The sequence below is a fragment of the Bos mutus genome, chromosome 22 (assembly GCF_027580195.1).
Source record: "Bos mutus isolate GX-2022 chromosome 22, NWIPB_WYAK_1.1, whole genome shotgun sequence".
In the NCBI taxonomy this organism is placed as follows: Eukaryota; Metazoa; Chordata; class Mammalia; order Artiodactyla; family Bovidae; genus Bos; species Bos mutus.
Window position 1 is genome coordinate 47,789,057 of NC_091638.1, and position 16,892 is coordinate 47,805,948.

General features: G+C 47.4%; 1 protein-coding gene across 5 annotated transcripts in view; it reads right to left on the reverse strand.

The window, feature by feature from the left end:
• The window catches only part of CACNA1D (calcium voltage-gated channel subunit alpha1 D), a 346,003-nt gene extending 329,931 nt beyond the window's left edge, over positions 1–16,072 (reverse strand). For all 5 annotated transcript variants that reach the window (XM_070359809.1, XM_070359808.1, XM_070359810.1 and 2 more), the window contains exons 1-3: positions 15,507–16,072; positions 13,233–13,542; positions 9,406–9,511 (exon numbers count right to left, since the gene is read on the reverse strand). In XM_070359809.1, the coding sequence (XP_070215910.1) occupies positions 9,406–9,511; positions 13,233–13,542; positions 15,507–15,573 (483 nt within the window). In that variant the 5' untranslated portion in view covers positions 15,574–16,072. The remainder of the gene's footprint in view (positions 1–9,405; positions 9,512–13,232; positions 13,543–15,506) is intronic.
• Positions 16,073–16,892: the final 820 nt, after the last annotated feature.

Sequence of the window (16,892 nt, forward strand, 5' to 3'; positions counted from 1 at the left end):
ATGGCAGCCCACTCCAGTATTCTTGCCTGGAAAATCCCATGGATTGCAGAGCCTGATAGGCTACTGTCCATGGGGTTGCAAAGAGTCAGACACGACTGAGCGACTTCACTTTCACTTTCACTATCTGTAAGCTATCTGAAATGAATGTTTCCTTTGAAAGAATCCCGGTCCCCCATTTCACGTCAGTCAGAATGGCTGCGATCCAAAAGTCTACAAGCAATAAATGCTGGAGAGGATGTGGAGAAAAGGGAACCCTCTTACACTGCTGGTGGGAATGCAAATTAGTGCAGCCACTATGGAGAACAGTGTGGAGATTCCTTAAAAAACTGGAAATAGAACTGCCATACGACCCAGCAATCCCACTGCTGGGCATACACACTGAGGAAGCCAGAATTGAAAGAGACACGTGTACCCCAATGTTCATCGCAGCACTGTTTATAATAGCCAGGGCATGGAAGCAACCTAGACGTCCATCAGCAGATGAATGGATAAGAAAGCTAAGGTACATATACACAATGGAGTATTACTCAGCCATTAAAAAGAATACATTTGAATCAGTTCTAATGAGGTGGATGAAACTGGAGCCTATTGTACAAAGTGAAGTAAGCCAGAGGGAAAAACACCAATACAGTATACTAGCGCATGTACGTGGAATTTAGAAAGATGGTAACGACAACCCTGTATGCAAGACAGCAAAAGAGACACAGATGTATAGAACAGTCTTTTGGACTCTGTGGGGGGCACGGGGGATGATTTGGGAGAATGGCATTGAAACATGTATGGTATCATATGGGAAACAAATCGCCAGTCCAGGTTCGCTGCAGGATACAGGAAGCTTGGGGCTGGTGCACTGGGATGACCCAGAGGGATGGTATGGGGAGGGAGGTGGGAGGGGGGTTCAGGATGGGGAACACGTGTACACCCGTGGCAGATGCATGTTGATGTATGGCAAAACCAATACAATATTGTAAAGTAAAAAAATAATAATAATAAAATTTTTAAAAAAGAATTCTCACAAAGAAAAAAAAAAAAGAATCCCGGTCCCCAAGTGCATGGCACCCAAAGCAAGGGAAAGAATAAGCAGCCTTGATGCCTTTCATCTCAGTCAGTGGTTCAAAAGAGATGACGAGTCTGGTGCTCAGGGTTCCAGGACTTGCTGCTCTAACCAGATGCTCTGGGTGTCTACCAGACATCCAAGAAAGAGGCTGTACTCTCTCCAAGCCACTAAGATTTCCTTTCCCATGGCCTGAGATAAGGAACAAATGAGGTCACTCATCAAAGGCCGACTGATCTCAAGGAGCTGCGGGGGTGGGAGTGTAAATCGATAGGGGCTTAGTGGAAGCCAATGCAGCAGGAAGTATGGAATTAAAACGCACTGTCCTCCCACCCAGAGAGTTTACTTCTAAGTACTTATCCCAGAGAAATGTTTACTTGTACACATAAAGAGCACATACAAGGATGTTCAAGGCAGCATTGTTTCAAACAGCAAAACTTTAGGAACTAACCTAACTGCTCACCAGAAAGAGAATAACTAAATCAACTATGACACATACATGGAATATTTTATGGCGGCTAAGGAGTTGTCAGATTTCTACACACAGATATGGAAAGATCTGTAAGACACATTAAGGGAGCAAACATACAAGCTTTACAATGCACACAGTCTCCTTCCACGTGTGTAAAATGTTAAAACACCCAAACTGGTAGACACCTATTTCAAAACGCACAGATGTTAAACACATACAGACGTAGTTTAAAAAAAAAAAATTATGAAACTGATTATTGTAATTAGAAGGAGCTGGATAGGCAAAACAATACAGTCATTTTTATCTGTATTGTTTCAATAGTTTAGAAGAACATATGTGTGTATTATTTATATAAACTATTTCTATAAGTTTGAATGATGATTTACTGTAAGAACACAAAATATGAAAAACAAAGAAAGCCTTTCTCTGACCCCACGTGGTAGGTTTTCCTCATGAAAGGGCGACCTGGCACAGGAAGCCCACCACAGCACCAGCTACAAGCTACAGGCCTGGACCCCTCAGTCTGATATGCTTTGCAGAGCAGGTCTCAATAAATATTTGCTGAATAATGGTGCCTCGACTTCCTGTCTTATAAACAAGAGTCCTTACACACTGCAAAAGTGTGAGTATGCCATGCTAGACCTCCCCATGGATGCAAGGAAAGGAGGCAGGGTGGGCCCCTCAGAAGATGACCACGGCTGGGAAATCATGAACCTCACAGCCAGCCTGCTCTGCATCCTCAGGCCAAGCTGACCAAAGATACCCTCTCCTTCCTTCCCAGGTGGGGTCCACCTGTTAGCTGCATCTCTCCTGAGAACGGTGCAGCTGGCCTTCCCTCCCTCAGGACGGTCCCCCAATTCCCTCCAGCCTGACCCTCACATTCAGTCATTCAAAAATTTCAACAGGTGATTTCTAAATGTACCCATCAACCAGTAAGGAGGAGGAAAAGAAATTAGCAGAAGTAACTGCTTTGTGGTTCTGGATAAGAAAGTCATTTTCCCCAGTCTGGACAGTGTCTGGGGCCCTGCTTAGTTAAAAATCTCCAAAAGAAGTTTTCATGCTACAAGGTGTGTGTCAGAAAAACAGCCATCTGTCTATCTACCCACCACACTCTGCCCCAGCCCTCATGCACACAGAGGGGACGGGTCCTCACTCAGACACTTCCTCTTCCAACCCCATCTTTAGCTTTTCTCACTGTGCCCTCCTCCCCACCTCCCAGGGCCAGTCTGCCTGCCCAGTCAAGCACATCACTGTCCACAAGAACCCCAGCTGTGAGAATCCCAATCTCACCTGAATTAAAAAGGGAAGACACCTTCTGGCACTTTCCTATTTCGAACACATGGCCAGAACAGGTCTTGGGGACGTATCCTACAGGGCTGACAGCAGAGGGCCCCAGGACTAGGAGCATGACAGGAGGCTCAAGTCTATTCCAGAATGACCGGCCAACCCCCACTGCCACCCCACGGGGCAAGGACACCCACCAACAGCGCTTCCTGCGGCTCAGCGTTCAAGCAAGCAGTAACATTCTGCTCAGGCACCAGCATTCCAGAGCCTCTGCAATCTCTTTAGAGACTTTCCTAGGGGAGGTGCAGGTGAGGGTCTGTTCTAGAGTACCCCCCACCCCCGTACCACCACCACCACCACCACCCCGAGTTAACAAGACTAAGTGTCTCTACTGCTGGGCAAGTACTTCCATAGCAAGTCCTTCTCATGTTTTGCAGACAGCTAGGTTAGAAAAAGAAGCTACCCATGAATCTGATACATGGGTCTTCTGTTTCTCACACAATCATTTTTAAAATATTGAACTTGAACTGAGGTTAAAGAAGGAATGCATCTCCCAGGGAGGGACCCCAAAGACCCTCCCTGAAGTGGGCTTATAAGATGCACATTTCAGGTGGTGTGTAAGGGGGAGCTGCTGGAGGCCAGTCAGACTGTGCCTGGGGGACAGGGGTGCTGGGGTGCAGGGTGGGATCCCGAGTCCCTCTTTTAAGCCCCCTTTCCAGCTGTATCTGATAACAGTTTCTACCCTTTGGACTTTTCAGTTAGCTCAGTTAATAAATTACAAACACACACGTACTTCTTTTTTCCCCAACTAAGCCAATTTGTGTTTCTGCAACTGGTAATCCAACAAGTTCTGGCCAATACACCAATATATCCTCACTCCAAAATAGGCTCATTTTTTTAAATACATTTCGTTTTTTTAAGTGTCTTTTGGTGTGGACCATTTTTAAAGTCTTTAGTAAATTTGTTACAATATTCCCTCCATTTTATGTTTCAGTCTTTTTTGGCCACAAGGCATGGGGGTTCTTAAGTTTCCTGACCAGGGATCAAACCTGTGGCGTCTGCATTAAGGCAAAGTCTTAATCACTGGACTACCAGGGAAGTCTCTAAGATAGGCTCATTTTTAAAGGGTCTAAGCAGGAAAGTTCCAGTGTTTGAGGTGTGTCTATAAAACAATGAGATTCACTTTTTAACAATCCTTAAAGGATCCTTTGGGAATTCTTCTTAAGGAAGTAATAGAAGTAAATCTGAATCCTTTAAGACTTGGATTTGATTTCCAAAAAACTGCCAATACTCAAAATCTGTTCAATAAAAGGTCAATCTGGGTAACTTGTTCTCTGTCAACATGAGGTAAGATGACAAAAGAGATGCTATAACTTGTACAAGACATAAATGGATTCACCGTTAAGATCAGGAAACCACATCTGGATTAAATGTTACTACACAAGTCCATCCAGTCTGGTCATTTTGCTGCCCTCCCTCCACCAACCTTCAAACGAAATGTCTCACAAACACACATACACACACAAGTACAACCACTCACACATGGTTCACACACAATGCTGAGCACAGAAGCCGGCTTATGACGCAGGGATTCAAAAAGTATTAAGCACGTGTCTTACTTCTCTCCTGCTTCAAATACAAAGAGCTAAATTTGCCAAGAAATATACAACCCTGAAATTTAAGGCAAACTCTGACAGGTATTTCCTGAGATTGTCATTAATACTGGACAATGAAAGTCAGCCTCTCAGACAAACATTAATCATTAGCCAATTGTTGAAAATTAACTACTAATCTATAAAGGACATGCCACGGAGCCCTGCACGTCTTTCATTTATGGACCTACTCATTTCACATGCATTTCCTCGTGTGCCTACTGTGCCCCTACACAGAGTGAAGCTCACAACACCACAGAGATCAACCAGACTCCAGCCTCAGCATGTGCTACATTCGTCCAAAGTCAGTTAGCTCATCATCCAAAGAGCCAGGCTGTCAGAGCCCAGAGACCATATACAGAACTGCACTCCACACACCAAGCGACATCCCACAGTAGTTACAGAATAAGGTGAAAAGGGGTGAATGTCTGCAAAGAGGAAAGCAAGTACTATTTACACAGGCTGGTGGGGTAGACGGTGCGGACAAGGACCAGAGAAGGCTGCAGTGAGGGCAACACAGGAGCAATCCTTAAAAAAAAAAAAAACAGAATCTAGAGGCACGCAGAAATACACACAGTTCAAACAGAAAGACACAGAGACGAGGTACGGAACTAAAAGCCACCTTCTAGGCAGAGCCCAGGGAGCCAAGTGATGACACTGTGTCTCAGGTATTTCGGTTCAATTCACACCATACACTATGTGAGATGCTAAACCCTGGAGCATGCAGAGCCAATGAACTTCCTTTTTAAACCCAGGAAACACAGTGTGGGGATCTCAGCCATGGAGGACAGAATGCAATCAAAGTAGGCTGTCCCCCAGCACTCCCGGCCCTCGTAAAGCATCTGGTCTCACTGACAAGAAGCCCCAGGCGGCACTGCTTCCCAGGGAGCCTCCCAGCACCCTGCTACTGCTGGCCCTGGAGCCGGAGCACAAAACCTACAGGAATGCTCAGCAGGGAAACCCAGCTCCAATGGCACCTCAGCCACCGGGACATAAGAAGCAGGGTCAGAGGACCCTCAGCTCTTCAAGAGTAAACACTTGGAACTTGCCACCCACCCCCAACCAAGGATTTGGGAGGCGTCCACGGAGAGGCCTGCCACCTGAGGAAATCCTGAGTTCAGAGGAAAGACTGAAGGGTGAGGAGATTCTCCTGAGAGTGGTCATTCAGTGGTCCTCAACAACCCGCGTTTATGAACATCATGTACACACCTTCGGGCTCCGTGCTGGTGGGGTTCCAAAAGGATTCACTGTGAATTGTATTCTGAAGAGGCTTGATAAGATAAAGATAAGATGTGCACATAAATAACTAAAATATAGAGTGTTTCATATGCAAAGTGCCAGGAGAGCAGTTCAGATAACAGTGTTACTTCTAATCAGGTTCAGAAAAGGCTTCACAGAAGAGACGTCCTTTTAAGATTCTTCCTAAGGACAGTGATGACGATGAAGGGGTGGGAGGGGGGAAGAGGTATTTCAGATGGAGAAAAGGCCAGGAGGTGGACCAGAGTAGGGAGGGGTGTTTAGGAAAGGCTGGTGGGTGAATAGAATAGGGTGGGGTGGGGGGCATGAAGGAGAGGCACAGGGAGTCAACCAGAAAAGGTCAGGAAGACCAAGGAGGACTTGGACTTCCTTCGGAGAGCAGGTGGCTCCTGAAGCCTCAGGGTCATGCCACCCGGCCACAAAGTGAATGGAGAGGAAGGGGAAGACGGGGGTGGGGGGGCTTTTACCTGGTAAAAGGACAGGGTGGCAGAGGCCATGCCCCGCCCCCCCGCCCCCCCCCGACTCCATGGCTGCAGACATTGAGGAAGCTGGGTGCCCCCTCTTTGGAAGGTTCTAATTTGAGGCTGTTTAGCACTATAGAGCCTAGGAGTGGGGTGGGAGTTCCAGGTACAGGATGCCCAGACTGAGGCTTAAGTCAGTTGCTTATGAGAAACTGAAGTTCGGAAAGCCAAATAAAGCATTTTCCACCACAATGAAGTACAGGAATTGTGATCGTCCCCACTCTGACACTCCATAAAGAAGCGCTCTCCGCAGCCCCTGCCCCGTGCTAACAAGAAAATTAAATGAATGATATATGCTTTCAATAAGTGGAACTGAAGAACCCTGCGACTGACTGATCTAAGAGGGAGATGGCTGTGGGAACTGAGTTGCACCATTTCCATGGCTGCAGCCTCCATGGGTCCCTGCAAGTCCACAAAGGAAAGCTGCACAGAAACTTGAGACTGTTTATATATATATTTTTTTTTTATAAAAACTACCCCTGGGAAAACTTGCTGCCCCCAAGGTAATCTCAAATGCCCAAAGCTGGCTCAGTGACGTGCAACCCAGGCCAAACCCACACTGGACCGAGGGTAATGGCCACATTTCTTAGGCAACGAAAGTAATAATTTCACGACAAACTACCTGCAACAGGCAGAAACATCTTCCACAAAACTGGCCCTGAACTGTACTCTGTGTGCTCAACATCCACATTCCCAACAGAGCCTGCAGGCAAAGGAAACCACCAGCTCCCTGACACATACAGCTTTGCAATCCGTATGGGTCTCTGCCCTTTGTTTTGCCATTCACATTCATTGAAAGGTATTTACTACAGATGAAAAATAAGCTTCGTTCAGCTGCCTCTAAACCAACCCCCAAAATAGAGCAATCACTTTGGTATAAATGGGGTCACATATATTAAAAAAAAAAAAAAAACTTGCTCCCTGGAAGGAAGACTGACATGGCATGGGACCTTGATGAGAGTCAGGGGGGAATCCACAGTTTTCCCTTCCCACAGTGGGACAAGAGATATTTAAAGAGTTAGGCAGAGATTAAACTCATCCGGCCATGTGACCAGCCAAGTAAACGAAGACACAAACTAGAATGCTCTAAGCCTTAGAATATTAAGAGGTCAAAGAAATAAATGTTGGTTTTTTAAAAAGGCTTGCCAAACTAACACCCTGCCCTCTCCCATCCACAAAGACCAGTATTTAAGAACTGTCAAGAAAAGATCCACTGGCGAGGGACTGCAGGGGTTAGGAAGAGAGATTTATTCATTTTCTATAGTGTATTTATTTCCTATATTTATTCCCTCGGTTATTAGCTGAGAAATCCAAATGGTCTGACACTTCTTATATTGGTGCCCTAAATTTCCCTGGGGAAAAAAAAAAATCGGAATATCAATTGACTTATACATGCAGCTACATTAATTATTCCATTGATCTGAATTAATCTGCCTTTCTGAAAGGTATTTATTTTCTAAGTTTGTTTAATCATGTTCTCTTGAGCTACAAAAAGCAACAAACTGGGTCACCATCCACGTTGTTAAATTTGGTAACAAGGCTGACACCATCTGTGGCCTAGACTGATGATCTAGCCCCACTGATGGGGGCTTTTCACTACTTCTGCTTCTCCTTTGAAATGACTGTCTAAAGGCACATGTCTACAACCAAATCAGAAGCTATTTAAAATAGCCAGAGTCACACAAATCATCTCTAACACAGTATAAATATATACTAACAGTCAGTCTTTATCTGTATATCCAACTCCCATTTCCAGTTGTTCTTGCAGTAGCAGTATCCATAATTTTTTAAAATTCTCTACACAGCAGACTACAAAAGCCCAAAGATGAAGAGACATCACACTACATATAAAATATGCTGCACATTAGAGATGCAACATGAAATCCCGTACATAAACCATGAAGTCTAAAGTCATAAGAGCATACGGTCACCGTCTCCAGACCCTGGGAGAGCTCTCCCCACCTAGTTCTACCTTTACCACACACAGCTAAGAACATTCAGACCTATTAAAATACAGCTTCAACAGAAGAAACCAAAAACAAATGGAACCAGCTGAGCGAGGGAAAAGCAAAGCAGGAGAGAGAATTGCTGTTACCCGGGACCAGGCCCTCATTCACCTCACTTCAGAAGGACTGATCCTTGCAAAGAGGATGCCACAGCACCAGAAAAATTCTGAATTCTGAATCATCAAGGCAAGATTACAGGATGTCAGAGGTAAAAACAACCCTGGCGATCTTCTCGTCCAGTCCCCTGAATTGACAGATGGGTCAACAGCAATGCAGAAAGGATCTGGGAAACGCCCCAAAATACAGCCAGTTAACAGCCCAGAGGGACAATTCCTAGTCCCATTCCAGTGCTTCTCAGTGCTTTTTTTTTTTTTTTTTAACGATATCAACCTTTCCCAAAGGAAGTTCCATGAAACACTGTGATGCACGCTGCCAAAAAAATGTTTAAAGAATCCATGACCAATTACTTTTAGGGACTAAGCTGAGTTAAACAAAATGAAACTGGTTTTTTAACTACAGACTTTCCTGGAGCTTTTACTGAGTTAATGTGCACGATAAATCTTTAAGAGAGCAATAAAGTATATGGAAGTATCCCAATTTATTTCACTATAGAATCATTTTATCCTGGAGCATGTCATAGGACTAACAGGAGGAACTTAGACATTCTATTATATTATTCTCAGAATTATGTTCTATGATGATTAGTTTTGTCGTGTTCTACTTCTGCAACAATAGCTGATGTACAAAATCTACATGATAACTCTCTACTTACCAGAAAAATCGACCAAAGTACCCCAAACTCCCAAATAACACTAGATAAGGGGAAAAAAGCTAACATTACCAGGAAGAGAATGGCAGAACCAAAAAAAAGGCTACATGGAGAGAAAAGTTATTTTTAAATCTGCTACAAACCTCTTCCATGAAAAGTTTCACATCTGTTTATACAAAATTCATGACTTTAAACACTTCATTCATTCAGTATAAATTTGAGAATACAGCTCAAAAGAGAAAAAAAAAAAAAACCACTGCTGCAAAACTCTGTGAAACATCACACGCATCATTGTAAATTTCAACCACTCAGAAAGCCAGCTGCCCACTTCAATACTGAGGTCAATGACAAGCACACATCAAGACAAGCAGCAATTCTAAGGACACTTACCAAGTTATGATTTGTTGAATTAGAATCATCTTCAGGGAATGGGATGTAAATAGCTAAGGCCACACAATTGGCAAAAATAGCCAATAATATAAATATGTCAAATGGTCTGAAAGTTTTTGTTAAGGTCTATATGTGTCATGCTAACATACACCATCTCTCTCATCACACTCTCAATCACACCATCTTGAACTGCTTTTTAAATGACAATCTTACACACAAATCCTTATTCAAATGACTGCTGTGACGATGAGGTTTCCAGCAGCAGTAATCATCAGTGGTCAACTCACAGCAGATCTTCCTATCAAATGACCTCTCCACGAGTCCTTTTCTTCTGTGGTAAGGATTACGTTACACTCATCCTTCTGTTGGACATTCTATATGAAAACCTAAAAGTCCATCCAATTAGGGCACTGTGTGAACCAGGTTTCTGCTTCGTGTCGTTTTCACAGCAACAAGGGCCTTAGAAAGCTAAATTCCTGGCTGTTGTAGACACAAAGAAAAATCATTATGAGACAAATCTCTTTCACAAATCCCTGCCACCATGTGCTAGAGCCATTTTCTTGGTGGCTCTTCTTGGCCAGGTCCGCCTGGATCTCCTGCCTGGACTAGAACAGGACAAGTCACCGAGGACCTTTTCCAAACCACCTGCGACTGTCTCGTAGCTATTCCAATCCTGTAACAAGCGAGTCAGGCTTCATCTCCCTCCTCTGCTTTCCTTACTAATCAGTAGTTACCACTGTTTCAGATTAGAGCTGGACTGTAGCTCTGTTTATAATGTGTTGTTATTGTGTTCAATTCATAAACAAATCAAATACAAGGCCATAAGAAATCAGCACCAGACACTTTCAGAGTTCGATTTAACATTTCTAAATCTCAGGGGTCTGTCTGGAAGAATCACTCTGTGAGCAGCCTCAACAGATACTTGCTTAAACATTCTGGTGTTATTAAGAGACACTGTCAAAACTGGCAATACAAAATTTGACATCTGCCAAAAATGACTGTTTTTCCTCTCTTGGTTTTCAGCCTTTCCAAATGCAAGGTTTCACAAGCACCAATCTAATCCCTAACTCCAGGCTTGGTTGTACAGCACTGTTTCTCCCAAACACTCATCCACTAAAGGCAAAGCCACAGTTTCACTCAACACCTCCAAGTCCTAAAGCTGGGAGGACGTGCACAGATTTTCTGCATTTACCTGGACTTCCTTCTGGAAAATCCAAAGATGCTGAAGGAAATAAAGACCCCTCATGTCTCTGTTCCATTGCATTTCATGAAACCTCAACCTTCTGAAGGACTTTAACACTCACTGAAACATGGATGTGAATGATGTTATTTCCTTACTAATTTGATGGGCTTATTTTTCAAGACACTTTTCCTTCCCTCATAGTCATTCTTTTAACTCACCTAGTATTACAAAATATCTTATGTAGGGATCCAACTTTAAGGCAATCTACTTTAAAAAGACTTGAGAAACTCCTTTTCATCTTTCCTTTTGGCAATTCCTTCTAAAACTTAAAAAGTCAATTGCCCCAAAGCCATCCTATATGGAAACACACTCACTGCCTCTTCCATCTCCCACATCACCATTCTGCCTTTTAAATTTCCTGATACCTAGATGATAAACCAGCAAATCAGAGAAGTACTAATGCTATTTAGGAAAACCAAACAAAAGACTACTTTTTTCATCACAGTGAAAAAAAGTTTCAGATTGCAGGTAATGCTGGATCCTCTCCTTCTGCCACAAGATTCTGACAAGCCAAGCAGAACAGTGTCAGAGAAATAGATGGGGCTGATCCTAAATCTCCCTTCCTTGTTCCCCCAAGTGCAGGACATACTGCCTTGCCTGCATGTATAAACAAACAGCAGGTTCAAAAAACTCATTCACCCAGTGCTGACAGAGCCTGGCACAGCTGACTTTAGAAGGCTGTCTATGCCCTGCTCCCAGAACTTAAAGGAAACTGTCAACTGAAAACAACACATCACATATCGTTTCAGAATCTCTTCTGTAAACGCTTCCCGTCTGCAGGGCGGCTTCTCCCTGTGCTGGCAGCCACAGCCCCTAATTCCTGCACATACGTGTCTGGTGGTGCGGGAAAGGGAGTCAGCAGCACCATCCAGGAGTTCACTCCGTTCACATAAATTACTATATACAAATTACGGAGCACAAAGAGAAACAGCACCAGGCCTCCCACCTCACTCCGCATGAAATTAATGACCCCACTGAGAGGTCTCTGCTTACTCAGAGTCACGTCAAGCCAACCTGAGGGGGAGGAGACCTTTGTGACTAAGTACGATCTGACTAAGTGCTCCTACCATGTCGCTGAGAGACCACCCCTCCTGAGGGACACCCCCTCCCTGTGGATCCCACTCCCTCCTGGGCCAACACCAGCGTTCAGTCCTCAGACTCAAAAAGAACCTATACAGAAAAACACATCCACACAACCCCAGCCATGTGAGAGACACCGCAGCACCCGCTGGAGAAGAGACATCTGTTCTGGAAAGGAAACGCACATGAAAACCCCTCAAATCCTACCCTGGGCTACTCTCTCTACAACCTTTCTAGACAGTTACCTCATTTTAACTCTCCGTGAGCACAGAAAATAGCCAGCTGAGACAGAAGGCTGCCTCGCTAGGCACTCAAATGATAAGGGGGTTCCAGCTCCACTCGCCAGCCAGCTGGTAACCAGTATCCTCTCTTTAGAGCATGGCCTCTTGACCCGGGCTCGGTGGGAAAGCCCTACATACATACTCCTTCCCAAGCCTAGGAACTGCTCAAGGGCCCGGGTCGACCCCAAATATAATTCTGGGAAAAGGAAATGCTGTGCTTTACCCAAACCAGTGAATCATCTGACTAATTAGAAAGCTATTTGCTCAGAAAGAAGACCTCAGTCAACCTTTTCTGATGGGTGGCAGGAACTAGAGCCTGGCCTCCAGGTTAAGGGAGGGGCTGAGCAGGCAATGCACCCCAGTTTTCCAAGATCTGAGCCCTAATAACCTGCCTGGGGCATTTGGAGTTCAGGTTTAAAAATACAAAGGAGAAACCCAGAAATGTAACTCCAGTCCAAGGATACAGAATTTTTTTTTTATAAAGGCAACAACTGCAAATTCCTCCACGGAGAGGCCTGGGCGCTAACTCACACGGGCTTTGGAAGAAGAGGCACACACAAACCTCTCCCTCCACAGGCTCCCTCATGCTCACATTTCAAATGCTGTTTTGGAACTTGTCAAAAGGAAATTCCAGGAAATCATAGCACTGATGACCAAATCGCTCCCTCCCTGTGAAGCAAATGTTCATATTTGTAGCTACCTGAACAATCAGACTCACCAAATGGCAGACCTACAAGCAACCTTAGCATTAATTGGAGTATCCAAAGCAAATTCCAAACATCAGAATGAGAAGAATTCCACTAAAGGTCAAAAATGTATTTATTCCTAGTAGAGTTTTATTTTTTAAGGAGCATACCTTATTTGCAATAGGTTCAATTCATACCACTGCCAAAAAGCAAAGGTGCATTTCAACTAGCCATCTAGTGTCAGATGACCAAAGGTTAATGTAAGTTTCAGGTTGTCATTCCCTGCCCCCCCGACCACCACTACACACACACACACACACACACACACACACAGTAGCCTAAATTTACCCAGAGAGATACCCTTCTGTACCCAGAGGAGATAGGAAATTATATACCATGAAACCCTGTACACACGGCTTCTGTTGCTCACATTCCAAAGTGCTATCACTTTGTTAAGTGCCATTCCAGACAACAAATCCTTTTAAAGAACAGATGGTAAAAGAGAAAATGAGAAACACTTCCCCCATAAAAGGATACTTCCATTCCACTATACTAATGCAGGCTCTTCGGATGGGGTTATTGAGAGACAAACAGAAAAGGGCACGGGCAGGTCGGCTGTTGGACGAGTTACCCTGTTTTTTGCTCTTGGCGTATTGCTGACGTTTTCTTTGGGAGAGAGATCCGACAGGTGGGGGTGCGGAGGTGCTCATAGTTTGGGCAGCCTTGGCCTGTCTAGCAGCGTCGATTGCAGCTTGCCAAGACAGGACGGTTTGCTTGGAGCTATTCGGCTGAGAAGTTGGTCCTTCACCAGAAAGAGGGAGCCTGGTGCCTCTTGCATAGTTTGCCTCTGGGAAGAAGGAAAAAGAAAAATTAAAAAAAAAATGACACAATGAGAATCCAGTGTCAGAAGAAAGCTGAAGTGGTTCCCCATCAAGAAGAGCAGGGAAATCATCCCCATGTTTGCACTGGAAACCTCATATTCTATTTTTCAGAAGCAGGGTTAGGTCAGCCAGAGCAGCAAGAAAGTCCCTGAGCTCTGCCCAAAGTGTCAATAACACACGACCGCTGCATTTCGCCCAATGGGTTAGTACCTCTCTACATCCATATCTTAACAAGAAGTCTTTCAGTGCCTTCCTTCAGACAAACTGAGGTCATTTCCACTTATACTCCACATCTTTTCTGACTTTCAAAACCCGTGTATCTCTAGTGAGTTAACAGATATATACCACAGCTTTCCTCCAAAATAACTACCATCACCAAAAAAAAAAAAAAAAAGCAGTGGCAATAATTCAATAGTCTTAATCATTTTCAGGGTGTTACTCCAACATCTTTCCACAGCCACAAATGCATTTTTTTCAGCATGGGAAAAATAAATAAAAACTGGCACCACTGGCACCAGGGCAATACCAAGAGCCCCATAACAAATACCTAGATTATGCACTGACACTTCCTGCAAATGAAAATTCATGATGCTTGGGACTCATTTCCTCCACAGGCTTCCGAAAACAGAAAACATCTTTAGGGCTTTTTTGCATTTTAAATTGCAGCCGCAGCAGCCAAACCAGCAACCAGAGAAACAGACAAGGCAGGCAGCCTGCATCCTTACACCTAGAAGAGACAGGCTGAGTTATGTCAGGGGCCCTCAAGGCCTAAACAGGAACCATCTCAGCATAGGCTGGGACCCAAGTACACACAGGATAGAACCCCAAGGAGGCTTCATGTGCAAAGCCCTCTCCAGCCTGGGGTCAGGCCAGGACCCAGGCAGGTCTCCCAGGAACCTGCCTGCCTTGGGTCACAACCTCCTTACTGAGACAGAAGTCACAACGAGAGGGATGGGCATTTGTGAAACCAATTCTTGCTAAGTAAAGAGCACAAGGGAGAGTCAGAGCCGAGCACAGGTCTGCCTGGTTAGCAGCCTGAGAGGGGTCCACAGGAGTGGGCAGCAGAGGTCTGAACCAGGGGAGGAGTCGTCCCAAGTCTTACCTTGGGGAGCGCTCATTGGGAAAGATGTGAGCCCACAGAGAGCTGTGGGGACTCCAGCGACCTCTAAGGAGGAGTGAAGAGGGCTGGCCAGGAGCTGCACCCTCTTCCTTCGACCCAGCCGGGCCGGCCGGCAGCGTGGTAACTGCACGTGGTGCCCGGGCCGGGCTAGGGAGGGGAGCCCCACAGCGGCTGTGACTCCCCGGGCATTGCTAGGTTACCGACGTGTGCACAGCGGCGCTGGGAGCGGGAATACACTTTCCATCCGACCCTCTGGCTTGCGATTCCGAGACCCAGCCTCCCTTTCAAGGGTAGCAAAGTGCTTCACCCACCGACGAGAAGGGTGAAACCTGGCAACCCTGTAATTTTCCAGATGCCACCAGAGACCTTCTTCCTAATATACCAGGGGGCGGGAAAGGAGGCGAAGAGGCTAGAAAGGGGGCTCGGGCTGAAGACTCACAGCCACCCTCTTCCCATCGCTCGCGAGCGTTGGAGGAAAGTTGAGCCCGAGGACACTGAACCCGAATCACCTAGGCTCACCGCCCCTCCGGCGGCGGCGGCGGCACCGTACTCCACGGACCCCACGGCCACCCCACCCCACAAATGCAGAATTAACTCTGACATTCAAGGCCTGAAGGGGAGAATGGAGTGGTTGTCACGCATCTCCCCTTTCTATGTAGATGACACCGAGCTAGAAGCATCCTCTCCAACCCCCTCAACCCACCAGCGCATCAGAGACGGGAGGGGGGTGAGAAGGAAGAGGGGGTGGAAAGAGGAGGACCATGACAAGGATGAGATTTGGCAGCGGGTGCCCAGGCTCTGGCTGCTCACCGTTCGCGTGGTCCGCTTGCTGCTGCCGTTGATGCTGCATTTTTTTCATCATCATCATCATCATCATCCACGAACATTTATTGAGCGCCTACTGTGTGCAGGGCACTGTGCTAGGCGTTGGGGCGGGGGAGGAACGGGTAAAGGGGGTGACCGATAGGTAAGAGCCGCGGTCCCTGCCCTTAGTCAAGCTTCAGCAGGGGGTGGGGAGGGACGGGGACAGATAACAGAAAATAAGAATAATTTATAAAAAACCGCTGGCCACCCACGCTCCCTCTTTTTCAAAATTGGAGCAAAATAAACTTTTTCTAAAAAATAAGATCAGATGTATATATTATCCTGATAATATATACATGCAATTTTTTTTGCTGCAAAGGAGAATTGGCTTGGTCCCCCCCTCTAGCGGAGGGACGCCGCGGGGATGCCGGCCCAGCCGCCGGGGCCGCTCGGCGCGCCCCCCATGCCCGCCCGCTCGCCCGCCGCGGTGCCCGGTGCCCGGTGCCCGCCGCCGCCGCCCGCGCCGCCGCTGGCTCGGGACCGCGGGCAGCCGGAGCTCACATCCGGGGACGGAGGCGCTCGCTCGCTCACTCCGCGCCCGCCGCGCCGCGCCGCACGCCGGCTTCGCCCTGGCGACGCTGCGCGCCCGCCGCCGCGTCCTCCTCCCTCCCCCCGCCCGCCCCGGGCCTCCCACAGGCTGCGCTGCGCCCCGGCGATCAGAGGCCGACCCGCGGCTCGCCCCGCACGGCCCACGCGGTGCGGGTGGCCGCCGCGTGGGACTCGGGGGCCCGCCGGCCTGGCTCGGCTGACCCGCGGGCGCCGAAGGGTTAAGCGCGCTCCAGCCGCTGGCCGCCTGCTTAACCCCCTCGGCGCCGCGGCGTGCTCTCCCCTTCCCCCCCCGCCCCCGGCGCGCCGCCCCCCGCCCCCCCCCCGCCCAACTCGCGGGCACAGCCCGCGGATCCCGCCGAGATCGGGTGCGGATGAACCGCTCCTCCACCGGCATTTCTTCAGGTCGGGCGGCCGGGGGACTTTAGGCTCCCACGGCGGGCCTTGGCTCCCGGCTCCATCCTACCCCGCTGCACACCTGGAGGAGGCCCCGCCCCCTGGGAACACAGGTGCGGGCGGGAGGTCGTCGCTCGGGTGGCGAGGGTCTCTGCCCGGCTCCCAAACCGCTCCGGGGCGGGGCTGGAGCCCCGTACCTTTCCCCGGCTCTTTCCAATTGCGGGGGGGCTAGGGAGCCCGGCTGTCTGGAGAGCACTCACTGCCCCAGGTAACAGCCCCTTTAGATCTAACCTGGTTTGCAAAGCGTCCTCCATCGCCCCCTCCCCCGCCTCCCCATCCCCCCCATCCCCCTGTGCAGGATCTGGCTTGGCTGTGGGCTCTGAGACCGTT